This window comes from Balaenoptera physalus (assembly GCF_965194825.1).
Source record: "Balaenoptera physalus genome assembly, chromosome: 11".
In the NCBI taxonomy this organism is placed as follows: domain Eukaryota; kingdom Metazoa; phylum Chordata; class Mammalia; order Artiodactyla; family Balaenopteridae; genus Balaenoptera; species Balaenoptera physalus.
Window position 1 is genome coordinate 64,137,257 of NC_138896.1, and position 15,012 is coordinate 64,152,268.

The window sequence follows — 15,012 nt, forward strand, 5'->3', positions numbered from 1 at the left end:
TCTTGTTTATAGTTTCCTTTGCTGTGCAAAAGCTTTTAAGTTTCATTAGGTCCCATTTGTTTATTTTTGTTTTTATTTCCATTACTCTAGGAGGTGGGTCAAAAAAGATCTTGCTGTGATTTATGTCAAAGGGTGTTCCTCCTATCTTTTCCTCTAAGAGTTTTATAGTGTCTGGTCTTACATTTAGGTCTTTAATCCATTTTGAGTGTATTTTTGTGTATGGTGTTAGGGAGTGTTCTTATTTCATTCTTTTATATATAGCTGTACCGTTTTCCCAGCACCATTTTTTTTTTACATCTTTATTGGAGTATAATTGCTTTACAATGGTGTGTTAGTTTCTGCAGTATAACAAAGTGAATCAGCTATATGTATACATATATACCCATATCCCCTCCCTCTTGTGTCTCCCTCCCTCCCTCCCTATCCCACCCCTCTAGGTGGACACAAAGCACCGGGCTGATCTCCCTGTGCTATGCGGCTGCTTCTCACTAGCTATCTATTTTACATTTGGTAGTGTATATATGTCCATGCCACTCTCTCACTTCATCCCAGCTTACCCTTTCCCCTCCCTGTGTCCTCAAGTCCATTCTCTACATCTGCATCTTTATTCCTGTCCCGCCCCTAGGTTCTTCAGAAACTTTTTTCGTTTTTTGATTCCATATATATGTGTTAGCATACGGTATTTGTTTTTCCCTTTCTGACTTACTTCACTCTGTATGACAGACTCTAGGTCCATCCACTTCACTACAAATAACTCAATTTCGTTTCTTCTTATGGCTGAGTAATATTCCATTGTATATATTAGCACCACTTACTGAAGAGACTGTCTTTTCTCCATTGTATACCCTTCCCTCCTTTGTCACAGATTAGTTGACCATAGGTGCGTCGGTTTATCTCTGGGCTTTCTATCCTGTTCCATTGATCTATGTTTCTGTTTTTGTGCCAGTACCATGTTGTCTTGATTACTGTAGCTTTGTAGTATAGTCTGAAGTCAGGGAGTCTGATTCCTCCAGCTCTGTTTTTTTCCCTCAAGATTGCTTTGGCTATTCGGGGTCTTTTGTGTCTCCATACAAGTTTTAAGATTTTTTGTTCTAGTTCTGTACAAAATGCCATTGCTGATTTGATAGGGATTGCATTGAATCTGTAGATTGCTTTGGGTAGTATAGTCATTTTCACAATGCTGATTCCTCCAATCCAAGAACATGGTATATCTCTCCATCTGTTTGTGTCATCCTTGATTTCTTTCATCAGTGTCTTATAGTTTTCTGAGTACAGGTCTTTTACCTCCTTGGGTAGGTTTATTCCTAGGTATTTTATTCTTTTTGTTACAGTGGTGAATGGGATTGTTTCCTTAATTTCGCTTTCTGATCTTTTCTTGTTAGTGTACAGGAATGCCAGACATTTCTGGCATTAATTTTGTATCCTGCAACTTTACCAAATTCATTGATTAGCTCTAGTAGTTTTCTGGTGGCATTTTTAGGATTCTCTATGTATAGTATAATGTCATCTGCAAACAGTGACAGTTTTACTTCTTTTCCAATTTGTATTCCTTTTATTTCTTTTTCTTCTCTGATTGCCATGGCTAGGACTTCCAAAATGATGTTGAATAATACTGGTGAGAGTGGACATCCTTGTCTTGTTCCTGATCTTAGAGGAAATGCTTTCAGTTTTTCACCATTGAGAATGATGTTTGCTGTGGTCTGTTGTATACGGCCTTTATTATGTTGAGGTAGGTTCCCTATATGCCCACTTTCTGGAGAGTTTTTATCATAAATGGGTGTTGAATTTTGTCAAAAGCTTTCTCTGCATCTATTGAGATGATCATATGGTTTTTATTCTTCAATTTGTTAACATGGTGTATCGCATTGATTGATTTGTGCATATTGAAGAATCCTTGCATCCCTGGGGTAAATCCCACTTGATCATGGTGTATGATCCTTTTAATGTGCTGTTGGATTTTGTTTGCTAGTATTTTATTGAGGATTTTTGCATTTATGTTCATCAGTGTTATTGGCCTGTAGTTTTTTTTGTGACATCTTCGTCTGGTTTTGGTATCAGGGTGATGATGGCCTCGTAGAATAAGTTTGGGAGTGTTCCTCCCTCTGCAATGTTTTGGAAGAGTTTGAGAAGGATGGGTGTTAGCTCTTCTCTAAATGTTTGATAGAATTCATCTGTGAAGCCATCTGGTCCTGGACTTTTGTTTGTTAGAAGATTTTTAATCACAGTTTCAATTTCATTACTTGTGACTGGTCTGTTCATATTTTCTATTTCTTCCTGGTTCAGTCTTGGAAGGTTATACCTTTCTAAGAATTTGTCCATTTCTTCCAGGTTGTTCATTGTATTGGCATAGAGTTGCTTGTAGTAGTCTCTTATGATGCTTCATATATCTGCGGTGTCTGTTGTAACTTCTCCTTTTTCATTTCTAATTTTATTGAGTCCTCTCCCTCTTTTTCTTGATGAGTTTGGCTAAAGGTTTACCAATTTTGTTTATCTTCTCAAAGAACCATCTTTTAGTTTTATTGATTTTTGCTATTGTTTTGTTTCTATTTCATTTATTTCTGCTCTGATCTTTATGATTTCTTTTTTTCTACTAACTTTGGGATTTGTTTGTTCTTTCGCTAGTTCCTTTAGGTGTAAGGTTAGATTGTTTGAGATTTTTCTTGTTTCTTGAGGTAGGACTGTACTGCTATAAACTTTCCTTTAGAACTGCTTTTGCTGCATCCCACAGGTTTTGGATCATCGTGTTTTCGTTGAAATTTGTCTTTAGGTATTTTTTGATTTCCTCTTTGATTTCTTCAGTGATCTCTTGGTTATTTAGTAATGTATTGTTACTAAATAGGGTGATTTCCTAATCCTATCAATTCTCTGGCATTTAGTTATGATTCTTAAGCGAAAAATGTTCTCTTATCAGGTTAACCTAATACACAAAGGAATCAGGATAAATACTTCATTTTTCCAGTTAATTTTCAAAATAGTAAGTTTGGTGCCCTAATAATCTCCAAAGGTGACTAATAGATTTTTTTAAAACTATCATTATGACCTCATAGATTTTTATATATTTCATGTCAATTGTTATTCTTTTTGATGCTCAAATTGTTCCATCTTTGGCCAATGGAAGCCCCTTCCAGTTGGCTCCTGGGTCCTTTTGACATGACCTTAATCTGATTGCTTCCTTGCTTTCAGACACAAGATGGTCCAGCCTCATCTTGTCCCTTCCCTGCCCCTTCTAATGGGACAGTCTTGGTGCTAGGGTATGCCTTGCCACTGAGATCTGATTGCTCCTAGGCCTTTTCAGTGGATAAAGCTATGCAACATGTATTTTTTAGGAAAAATAAATCACTGTATTTTGCTGGTACTTCCAATTGAAATATACAATTACAGGGTTTTTACTTGATTTTATTCTTGTATCTCTTCTTTCTTGTACTAAAAATCTTGGCTCTTAATTCCTTTGACTTAATATTTGCTTTATCATATGTAAATACATAAGAGTTTCAAAAGGACAACACCAATATCATTGCTAAAAATAAAAATATTAAATGCAGTTTAAGTTTTCATTGTAGTTCACAGGATATATTCCATTAGGAAAGTGCAGACAAATGCTGGGCTTTAAAGTCGCTTGAAGTAATTGTTCTGTGTGTGGTTACACCACCAATTTGATAGATAGTTAAGTTTTAGTTTTAAGAGTTGCTTTTTTAATTACAGAAAACACTGACAGTGTCCCAAAGTAAAAAGTCTAAAACAAGATACAGATCTAGGTGCCATCTCTGGCCAGCTCCCTACCACCCACCCCCCCACCAAGGGAACTGATTTATTAGTTATTGATGTAATTAATCCTTCCATTTTTCTTTTTTTTTTAACATAAGTAAATGCATGCTCGTTTTTTCATTTGTCTCCACCTTTCTTACACAATCAGGTAGCACAACAAACCTGCTCTTCACTTTCACTTCCTCTACTCTGAAGAGGACTCCAGGACAGCATTTTTTTGGGGGGGGGTGGGGGGGGAGGGGGCAGGAGTTCAAGATTGTTTTTATTTTCAGAGCCTGCAACAGTTGGTTAGCAATGCCAGCTAAGCTGGTACAATCTGAAGGCCATCCCACCTCCCTTTTCAGGCATTCAACTGGCAGAATCTTCAGAAATAAGATTAGAGACCAACTGAGATGTGTCTCCATGTGTGTGTGGTTCTGCAGCCTTCTCCCTCTTCCCTCCTGGAGATGCTCCCTCATTTTTTTTTTTAACAGTTGTGCAGTATTCCACTGTATGTATGTGCCAGGTTTCTTCCATCAATCCCCTCTAGATGGAGATTTGGGTGGCTTACACTCTTTGGCTGCTATAAATAGCACTGTAATGAAGATCTTTGTGCATACACCATCTCATATTTTTACCAGTACAACTCAGATAGATTTTTAGAAGTGAGACTGTTGGTTGAGGGATAAACTCATATTTAATTTTGATAGTTATTAACAAATTCCATCCACAGGAATCTGTACTTTCTGGAGTGCTTGTTTCCCCACTGTCTCACTAACAGAGTGCACTATGTAACTTGGACTTTTCACAATCCAACAGGCAAGAAATGGTATCTCACTAGTTTTAATTTGCATTTCTCTTATTATGCATATCCTCATATGTTTAAGAGCTATTTATCTGCAATTTATTTTCTGTGAACTGTCCATATCTTATTTATTTATTTATTTGGTTGTACTGGGTCTTAGTTGCGGCAGGCGGGCTCCCTTGTTGTGGCTTGCTGGCTCCTTAATTGTGGCATGTGAACTCTCAGCTGCGGCATGCATGTGGGATCTAGTTCCCTGACCAGGGATCGAACCCAGGTCCCCTGCATTGGAAGCGCGGAGTCTTACCCACTGCATCAGCAGGGAAGTCCCTGTCTGTATCTTTTGGCCCGTTCTTTCTGATTCTTTTCAAAGTTTAGAAATTCTTCACCTATTAGGGCTATATTAGCCTTTTGTGATAAATGTTGCAAATATTTTTGCCAGTTTATTATTTACTTTTTAACTTCGCTTTTTTTGGCTATCCAAATCTCTTTCGGTTAGATATAAACTCCTCCTTTTATTGCTTCTGGATTTTCAGTCATAGGAATGTTTGCCCCACTCTCAGAGCATAAAGGAATTCACCTACATTTTCTTCCAGTTATTTGGAAGGTTTCATTTTTACAGTTGGGTCTCTAATCCATTTGGATTTTATCATTCTGTACAGTGTGAGAAATGGATTCAATTTTATTATCTTCCAGGTGTTTAACCACATTTGTCTCGACACCGTTTTTAAAGTCTTTTTCTCCACCAGTAAGATGATTCCTTTATCATATACTAAATTCCTGGATTTTTTCTCAATTTTTTATAGTATGTTATAATATCTAGTAGTGCTATCCCTCCTTCATTTTCTGTAAAATAAAGTACATTGTACATAATTTAGCAAAGATCAAATACTGAAATAGATTTTTTTTTTTAAAGAAAACATTTAGGACCCACTCTATTTTCAGGAATTCAAGGATTGGGAACTTCTGTGTTAGCTCAGTCTTCACAAACTTACATATACAATGGCCCAAGGTAAAATTCACCTTTTAAAAAGAATTATGGCAATATTTTTCATAGAAACCAAAATTAGTTGTTAGGAAAATAAGTTCCACTTGACACCTGGGTACATCTTTTCCCTGAATCACTTGGCACATCTATGGCTAGAAGCCCCATCTACTAAGTGAACCTAGTAACTTCCCTCTAAGGTCTGAGACCACATTTCCAGTGCAGAAACCCTCCTGTACGACTGAAAACTGTCATTCACCCAGCAAAGGAAAATTAAGAGAGACTGGAGAGTGTGTCAAATAAAAACACCAAAAATGACCCAAATTATCTGCACCACTTATAGGTTTGAATCTGGCCATCCAAGATACAAACTAAAAAAGTAAAGACTACTTTTATTCTCAAGGTAGAGAAATCTGACTTGGCTCTCCTGTTACCTTCTGCACTAACCTAGTCCATCCCACAACTGAGACAAATTGCTCACTGGGAAGCTACTTGTCGTGCTTCAGTGAAATGTGCCTATTTTTAGGGCAGGGAAGATGTTGAAAACAGAACATTCCTCTTCCTCACAGTTAATCAACAGTGATACAAGCTTACATTTCCTAACAGCTAAAGATTTCCTAATTATCATTTTTTAAATGCAACAACAAAACTATGAAGTCATTATTTGCTCTAGGTCACTGTTTTTATTTACATAACAACCTTTCTCCTAGACAAGCAACATTAAGCAAAACATAAGGCAAAGATGACTTGCTGGTGACCATCCTATTCAACTTCCTTTTGCAGAGGGTCTTCTCAGTAGTAGCCAGTTACCACATGGAGCTTTTCCACAGTTTCAGAGAAGCTTTTCTTGTATTAAAAACAGCAAGAAAGTGCTACACTTGATGGTGGTTACTGTCAAATAGTTCAATCAACCTTACAGAATTTTTGTAATATAACTTCAAGTATGTAAGTTATTTAATCAACACAAAACTCTTAAAAAAACAAAACAAAAAACCCCCCAAGTACTAGCTGACTTCTGGTGCCATGAGATATAATAGCACCACCGATTTTTATATTTTAGTGGTAAAAATGTAATCCAGTTTTAGCACCCGTCTACAAGAGTTAGATGAAAACATGATTTGGCTTACTGGAAGGTAACAGTCTTAGTGACCCCTCAGTGAGGAAATCTGTTCCTTCTGCTGCATGCTGGTTCAAAGAAAAGCATAACAGTATTAATGGGGGAAAATAGGATAGACTTTTAGCTAAGGTTTTTCAGTACTTGTTAAGGATGGATCACATTTACAACGGTGAACATGGCTTTGCAGCCTTAAATAGAGAACAGAGGAAAATCAGAAAAATCAATGCTAGAAATCAACTCCCATCTTTTTAACCAAAACCCTGTCTCAACACTCCATTTCAAAAACGAAGTGAAGCATTCTAAGAAAGTGACAAATTTTTACATAAAAACACACCAAATTCTGTTTAACTCTATCAGTTATTAGACATAGTATATATAAGCAAGGAAAATAAGGTGCACCTTTACATTATATAAAATAATAAACCCAGAAATCACTTTTTAAAATTGGCAATACAGACTGCAATATAAAAAATACCTGATACAGCAAAGTTAGAAATAAAAATTTCAGTTGAAAAATTACAATATTTCAGTACAGCAGAGGGACAAATAACCTTTTATTAAAGCCACTAGATTTGGAGACTCCTGTATATTTTGATTTTGGAGAAAGGAAAGTCGTTCTTCTAGAAGGCACTAACTGGTTTAAATGTGCTAGCAGCTTCATAAAGAAAACACGGGGAAAGTACAGTCAAGAAGACTGCCTGGTTCTCATGTGAGATGCCTTACTCTGCGTCGCAGCCTGCAAATTACTGCTGAGGACCTGCGTTAGCCATGTGCATTTCCCACGTCATCTGCAGTGTGCTCAGTCCACAGTGTCACAGATCTCCTTCACTTTCTGGTTAAAGTCTTCTGGTTGATCTGCATACACATAATGCCCTGCTCCGAGAACGGCCTAGGAAAGGAAAAGCAGTCAGATGGTCAGGGAGTAAAAGCATCTAATAAAACACAATGACACACACAAAGACACTCAGCAATGAAAGTGAGAACAGCTAGATACAAAACATAAAAGAAAAAGCAATACTGATCTGTAGTAACTATTATATACTTTATTAAATAAAGGATCTGAGAATAAAGAGAAAATCCAGTGAACCTTACTAAAATTTTAATATGCAGAAATAACATTCTAAATTGACCTCTAACAATAGGGCCAACAGAAACACTGAACAAAGTAAGAATGTGCTGCCTTGGGAGGTGGTCGCAGTGCTATTGGACCTGTCTGTCCCTCTTTCAGTCTCTCCCACTGCGGAGATGCTGTGGCTCTAGGACAGACAAGGGCCTAAGAATGGGGATTCGCTGTCTGGACATGAAGATTTGTATGGGTCAAACCCTGCCCCCATCACAAGTGACAGCAGGTCTCTGACCAAGGCTGCAGGTATCGCTTAGATGTGAAAGCACAGGGATGACCTGAAATCTCACTGAAAGCAAAGATAATAGAACAGACTTCACCTACAGCTATAAACCAAAAATAAACCACACACTTACTATCGTCTTCACATAGGAATGTGGTCGTAATGACTGGATGCTGGTGCCAGAATTGCCATCTATGCAGGATCGGGCGCCATAGATCACCGAAACTGGAATGTCAGGGTGCATTTTACCAATTCGCTGCAGCATTGGTCTTTTTGCCCATCCGTAAGGGACAGTCATATTTCTGAACGCAGTCTCACCACTTAAAGGGAGAAAATCACACGTATGATTCTGGGGGATAAGTATGTGTCACACTCCCACCTCTATCAGAACACACTCATATTTAGCTTCTCCTCCTTTTCTGTGTAACCGCAGCTTACATAGAAAATAATTTACTAGGAAATGTAAGCAACAAACCCCACAGAAGATATATGCTTTTGTCAGATAAACAAGGATGCTGTAAACTCTAAAAAAACTCTAAAAAAAAAATGATCATCTTCCAAATCAAAACATGCAACCCTAAGTCCCTATCATAAAATCATCAAATTTCCTGTGGGGATAACTGAAATATGTTTTTTCACTCTAACTTATTTACAAGGCAGCTTTTCCACATGTTCATGGCACCAGCATTTTACCTACAATGGCAAAACCAATACCAAGATAAGAACAAATTCAGCTTAAGTATTCTTTGTGTATTGTTTATATTTAAAATTTTCTGCCTGTTATGATGTTTGCCATCTTTAAAAACCTTTCCGGCCGGGGAGAGACAGCCTCCTGGAGCTAGCCAATTCATAGAGACAGCAAAGGACTCAACTGGGACTGCCTTTATATGCAAACTAACCAATCCAGAGCTGCACCTCTTGTGTCTGGCTTGCACATCCCCAGAGGCAATGTTCCTCTGCCTTAATCATCCCAGGGCCAGGTGCCAGACAACTAGAAACCGCCCCTATATCTTAGTGCGCACTGAAATTATTCAACTAGCAGATCCTACACTGCCCACCCTGCGCTGCCTTGCCTCTCCTGCAGAACCCAGTAAAGGCTCCCGCCTGGACTTCCCTTCACTCCTGTCTTCTGCCGCCTGACCAAAATCTGGTGCGTCCCCCGTGACCCTTCACAGCATTCAGTGACCCCCTCTCTAGGACCTGTGAGTAAACTAAACTTTGTTTTCTTGAGCCTCTCCTATGTCTTCTCTCATGGCCCCAGCTGACTGACTGTCACATAAAATACAGAACATTTGGCAAACTCCTAGGACATATCCATTCTGCCGTCATTTTTCTTCTTTCCTTGTACTAAGTGTGCTTCTGGACAGCCGTTTATGAATTCAAGTTCCACCACAAGAAAGGCAACAAACTAGGATTACACAGGCACACGTAATCATGAAATGTGAGTAGGTAAAGAACAAACCACTAAGACCATGCAGGAAACCAGATGATGTCCCTGGAACAGGCCACTAAAAACTGTTGAAACAAGTCAATGAAGTGTGTAGACCTAATCCACCAGACCCAACTGTCTGGTGAGTCACAAAACATCAAACCCTTGGTGGACCCCCAAACCTCTCCAACCTCCCTCACCTTTGGCAGAGAACCCCTAACCTACTTTATTAAAAAGACTGAGGCTACAGCTACACCTCAAGTGCTCTCATGGCCTCAATCTTTTTAATAAAGTAGGTGTACATATTCTCTGACAGAAGGGAGAGAGGCACAAAAAAAAAAAAAAAAGTGAAGGAGGCTGTCTCTGCATCTCACCTCTCAGCCTTTCACCCAAGTTTCAGTTTTAGAAAGGATGAGGTACCACTTTTATATTTTAAAGTATGGTCTATGGCTAGAATCATCTGAAGCATTTGTTAAAGATGCAGCCCAGAACTGCTGAATTAGAGTCTTAGAGACAGAGTTCAGGTACCACTTTTTTTTTTTTAATATTCAATGGTCTTCATTATAATTATTATTATTATTTTTACATCTTTATTGGAGTATAATTGCTTTACAATGTTGTGTTAATTTCTGCTGTACAACAAAGTGAATCAGCTATACATATACATATATCCCCATATCCCCTCCTTCTTGTGTGTCCCTCCCACCCTCCTATCCCATCCCTCTAGGTGGTCACAAAACACTGAGCTGATCTCCCTGTGCTATGCGACTGCTTCCTACTAGCTATCTATTTTACATTTGGTAGTGTATATAAGTCAATGCTACTCTCTCACTTCGTCCCAGCTTACCCCTCCTCCTACCCATGTCCTCAAGTCCACTCTCTACGTCTGTGTCTTTATTCCTGTCCTGCCCCTAGGTTCATCAGAACCATTTTTTTTAGATTCCATATATATGTGTTAGCATACGGTATTTGTTTTTCTCTTTCTGACTTACTTCACTCTGTATGACAGACTCTAGGTCCATCCACCTCACTACAAATAACTCAGTTTCGTTTCTTTTTATGGCTGAGTAATATTCCACTGTATATATGTGCCACATCTTCTTTACCCATTCATCTGTCAGTGGATACTTAGGTTGCTTCCATGTCCTAGTTATTGTAAATAGTGCTGCAGTGAACATTGTGGTATATGTCTCTTTTTTTTTTTTTTTTTTTTAAACTGATTGGAAATTGAATGCAAACTAAGACCACTTGACTGTTACTGAAATGAATAGCCCAGTTTGCTTTTTTTTAAGAAATTCACGTTCTTTTATTTATTTATTTATGACTGTGTTGAGTCTTCGTTTCTGTGCGAGGGCTTTCTCTAGTTGCGGCAAGTGGGGACCACTCTTCATCGCGGTGCACGGGCCTCTCACCATCGCGGCCTCTCTTGTTGCGGAGCACAGGCTCCAGACGCACAGGCTCAGTAATTGTGGCTCACGGGCCCAGTTGCTCCGTGGCATGTGGGATCTTCCCAGACCAGGGCTCGAACCCGTGTCCCCTGCATTGGCAGGCAGATTCTCAACCACTGCGCCACCAGGGAAGCCCATGTCTCTTTTTGAATTATGGTTTTCTCAGGGTATATGCCCAGTAGTGAGATTGTTGGGTCATATGGTAGTTCTATCTTTAGTTTTTTAAGGAACCTCCATACTGTTCTCCATAGTGGCTGTATCAACTTACATTGCTACCAACAGTGTAAGAGGGTCCAGCATTTATTGTTTGTAGATTTTTTGATTATGGCCATTCTGACTGGTGTGAGGTGATACCTCATTGTAGTTTTGATTTGCTTTTCTCTAATGATTAGTGATGTTGAGCATCCTTTCATGTGTTTGTTGGCAATCTGTATATCTTCTTTGGACAAATGTCTATTTAGGTCTTCTGCCCATTTTTGGATTGGGTTGTTTGTTTTTTTGATATTGAGCTGCATGAGCTGCTTGTATATTTTGGAGATTAGTCCTTTGTCAGTTGCTTCGTTTGCAAATATTTTCTCCCATTCTGAGGGTTGCCTTTTCATCTTGTTTATGGTTTCCTTTGCTGAGGCACCACAGTTTTGACAAACTCCTCCAATAATTCTGGTACAGAACGCAGCACAAGAACTGGAGCTCTCATCGTCATGCTCCATTCTTGATCCTCTCCCTAATGACTGTAGGCTCTGTCTTCCAGGCTCCTCCCGGCTCGTCAAGACTTTCAGGCTCTGTTTTCTCCACCGGTGCCTTGTACACAACATCCACAAGTCATTTAAAAAAAAAGAAAAAGAAATACCTTTGCTTGGCCCTCTTGCTCCCTCTAACGACTATGCTCTCTCTCTCATAATCACTGCCAAAATTCATGCGGACTCCCCTTCCCCTTGCCCCTCACTTACTCCTCACCGCTGCAGCAGTGTTTCTCATGCTAACACACAGACTTGAAGAAGTGCTGAGTAAAAGAAGGGCGCAATCAGCAAATGAACTTGAAAATGCTGCCTAGTATCTCCCACGCACCTGGGAGATTCAAAACCCTTCCTCTTGGGCTTCCCTGGTGGTGCAGTGGTTAAGAATCCGCCTGCCAATGCAGGAGACACAGGTTCGAGCCCTGGTCCGGGAAAATCCCACATGCCGCAAAGCAACTAAGCCTGTGTGCCACAACTACTGAGCCTGTGCTCTAGAGCCCACAAGCTACAGCTACTGAAGCCCACGAGCCTAGAGCCCGTGCTCCACAACAAGAGAGGCTGCCGCAATGAGAGGCCCACGCACCACAACGAGGAGTAGCCCCTGCTCACAACTAGAGAAAGCCTGCATGCAGCAATGAAGACCCAATGCAGCTGAAAATAAAAAACAAACAAACAACAACAACAAAAAAAACCTTTGGCTTAAAAAACGGTTCTAAGACGATCCATGGTACAGAAAACCATTCTTGTTTAACCCAGAACTCCTTTTCTGTAGAACATTCATACTCATTTGGGAATGTTGCTTTATTTGAAATTCTTCTTTCTCTCTCAACTCTGACCACCTTAACGAGATGCCCAAGACCAAAACTTCCCTCAACTATCCATAGGCACCTTAGGGGAAGAAAGTATGCCTGGCTTTTTAATCTCTCATCAGAATCCAGTACAATGTTTTACATAGTAGGTGCTCCACGAATAGATGAGTAAATTAAGAAGTGTTAGCAACTAGAGAGAAAGCCCTCGCACAGAAACAAAGACCCAACACAGCCATAAATAAATAAATAAATAAATAAATAAATAAATAAATAAATAAATAAATAAATAAATAAAAAGAAGTGTTAGTCATTTAACTACTTGTCCTTTTAAATTTAGTCATTTACATACTGATAAAAGTCTCCTGGACTATTCATATTTTCAAAAAATAAAAGTCTAAAACACAAACACAGTAAATTTAGATAAACCTTACCTCGGAGTCTGGACATTACAGTGGTAAATGTATTCTGTCACAGTATCATCTGCAAACATTGAAGAATACTTCCGTTTGAAATCAGGCCTTAAACGCTGTACTAGACTTAAACCTATTTAATAGAAAACAAACATTTCAAATTATATGTATGTTTGAAATTATGATTTAATTTATATACAAATATAGAAGAGTTTAGTGTTTGCTTCTATAATGAGCACTACATGCTACATTACACATGTATTCAAATATGTATTTTAAGTGGAAAAAAGCACAGATCCTAGAAACTGCTCTCCTCAAGTTCCCTAAGGAAAGATTAAAATAAGAATAAAAGTCTGTCATATGTTGACTTACTAATATGCTTTAGGAGCTCAGAAACAGCTGCCTAAGATTTGTTTTTGTAGGAAAATAAATTCTATTAAACAAGGGAGGTGAATAGGACAGCTCATACATAAAATTAACTTCATAATTTGTATTTCTTCCACAATTACAACACATTAGCACCTACATGAAGTGAACTGGTATATAAATATTTCTTGGGAAAATTAATTCAGAGTTTCTGCTTGGGACACTAGCAGAACTCCCCGCTAAGGCCATCCACGGTGGCTCCCACGGTCCCACCCCTGAGGTGAGAGGCAGGGCCAAGGCCCCCAAAGGAAAGAGGATGAGGAGCAGGAATGTTTGTCTGGTTACTGTTTTCCCTTCGGGGACCCAGGGACTGGCCGGTTTCCCTCTCTGCTGTCACTGCCCAATACTCCAGCAAGATCTTACTTCTTCACTGGCCCTTCCTTCCCATCGCTGAAGGAATGACACAGCTCCACCAAGAATTCTCATGATGCAGTGGACATTCTGCATCCCCCTCACCACCATGTGCAAACAGCAATGGGAAGCAGAGGACATGGCTTTAAAGGGCCCCTCCTAGGCATCCTCCCTCCCCCATCATCATCTCCTCGTTTCTTTTTATGCTTTACTTTTCCCATAATTGCTACCTGTGTAACTGTGGTCAAGCAAAATCCACTTACATGCCAGAACTATAAAGCTCTTAAGCAGCTCATCAAAGGAGGACCAGGCACCTAAGAAGGCGTGGCTCTACTGGGGGGGTGGTGAAAAGAGGCTACCTACACGAGTACTGAGGGCACGTAGCGTGGCCACCAGTTCAGTCCCTGTGCCCTCTTGTCATTGCTGCAGTCCCGCTGCTCTCCCAAAGGGATGGCACTCAGGCAAGGCGGGGGGCCAGGTCTGGACAGGGGCAGCAGAATCTACAGTCACCTATGCAGCAGGTACTGCCACTCCCTCACACCCCCGCCACACCTCTATTCTTTTCTTGCTAAGAGAACCTGACTTCTGCGTATCATTTAGGCAGCGTGCCCAGGAAAGCAGGCCCCTCACTCCAGCCCCTGGGAACAAATGATGATTGATCAGTCATAGAAATTTCTTCTTTGCTGATGGAAGAACTAGGGGTGGGCAGAGACATAAGGAGAAGTCTGCTGGGGCTCCCAGGGAAGACCCCCTTCCCTGACAAAGAGCATCATGCTTTCCTTTCTTCTTGTTCGGAGAGCTTGTGAGATGGTGCTTCCTGTCCTAGCAACCACTGAACAACTGTGAGGTAAAAGGTCAAGAGAAGCACATACACAGACCCAAACCCTAACATCAGGGAGCTAGCTTTGGGAACAAATGCTAAAACCACCTGCTTCCAGACTGCTTGTTAAGGAAATAATAAAAGGCCTTCTGGTTTAAACCGCTGAGGTCTTCAGTCACTTTCGGCCAAAAGCCCTCTTAACTGACATAAGCTGTAAGAGGGAAAGGCAGAGGTCCAGACCATCACCATCTGTGACAACGAGGGAAGGAAATTCCCTTGGCTGTGAGGCTGAGGCAGAAGAGCTGAGGGTCAAATAACTTAAATCAGAGACTAAACTCAAAATATGACCGGAAACACAAATCAGGAGTCCCCCAAATCTTTGTGGGAAAGGATGACTTCATCTTCTTAACACTCTGACATTACAGGGCAAGAAAGGAATCTGAGTGATGGTACCTGTTATCCCACGGTTGTCAGTCAGGTCAGGCTTTGTGACCTGCCAGCTGGACATCACTAACTGGCCAAAGGCTCCTCAACAGGTCACTGGGGCTAGCAGGTAAACTCCCACGCCTGGGGCTAGCAGGTAAACTT

General features: G+C 40.1%; 1 protein-coding gene across 3 annotated transcripts in view; it reads right to left on the reverse strand.

Annotated features, from left to right (window-relative positions):
• Positions 1–494: 494 nt before the first annotated feature.
• Positions 495–15,012, reverse strand: part of ABHD5 (abhydrolase domain containing 5, lysophosphatidic acid acyltransferase) — a 56,716-nt gene continuing 42,198 nt past the window's right edge. For all 3 annotated transcript variants that reach the window (XM_082412944.1, XM_082412943.1, XM_082412942.1), the window contains 3 exons: positions 12,849–12,960; positions 8,128–8,314; positions 495–7,537 (listed from right to left, as the gene is read on the reverse strand). In XM_082412944.1, the coding sequence (XP_082269070.1) occupies positions 7,448–7,537; positions 8,128–8,314; positions 12,849–12,960 (389 nt within the window). In that variant the 3' untranslated portion in view covers positions 495–7,447. The remainder of the gene's footprint in view (positions 7,538–8,127; positions 8,315–12,848; positions 12,961–15,012) is intronic.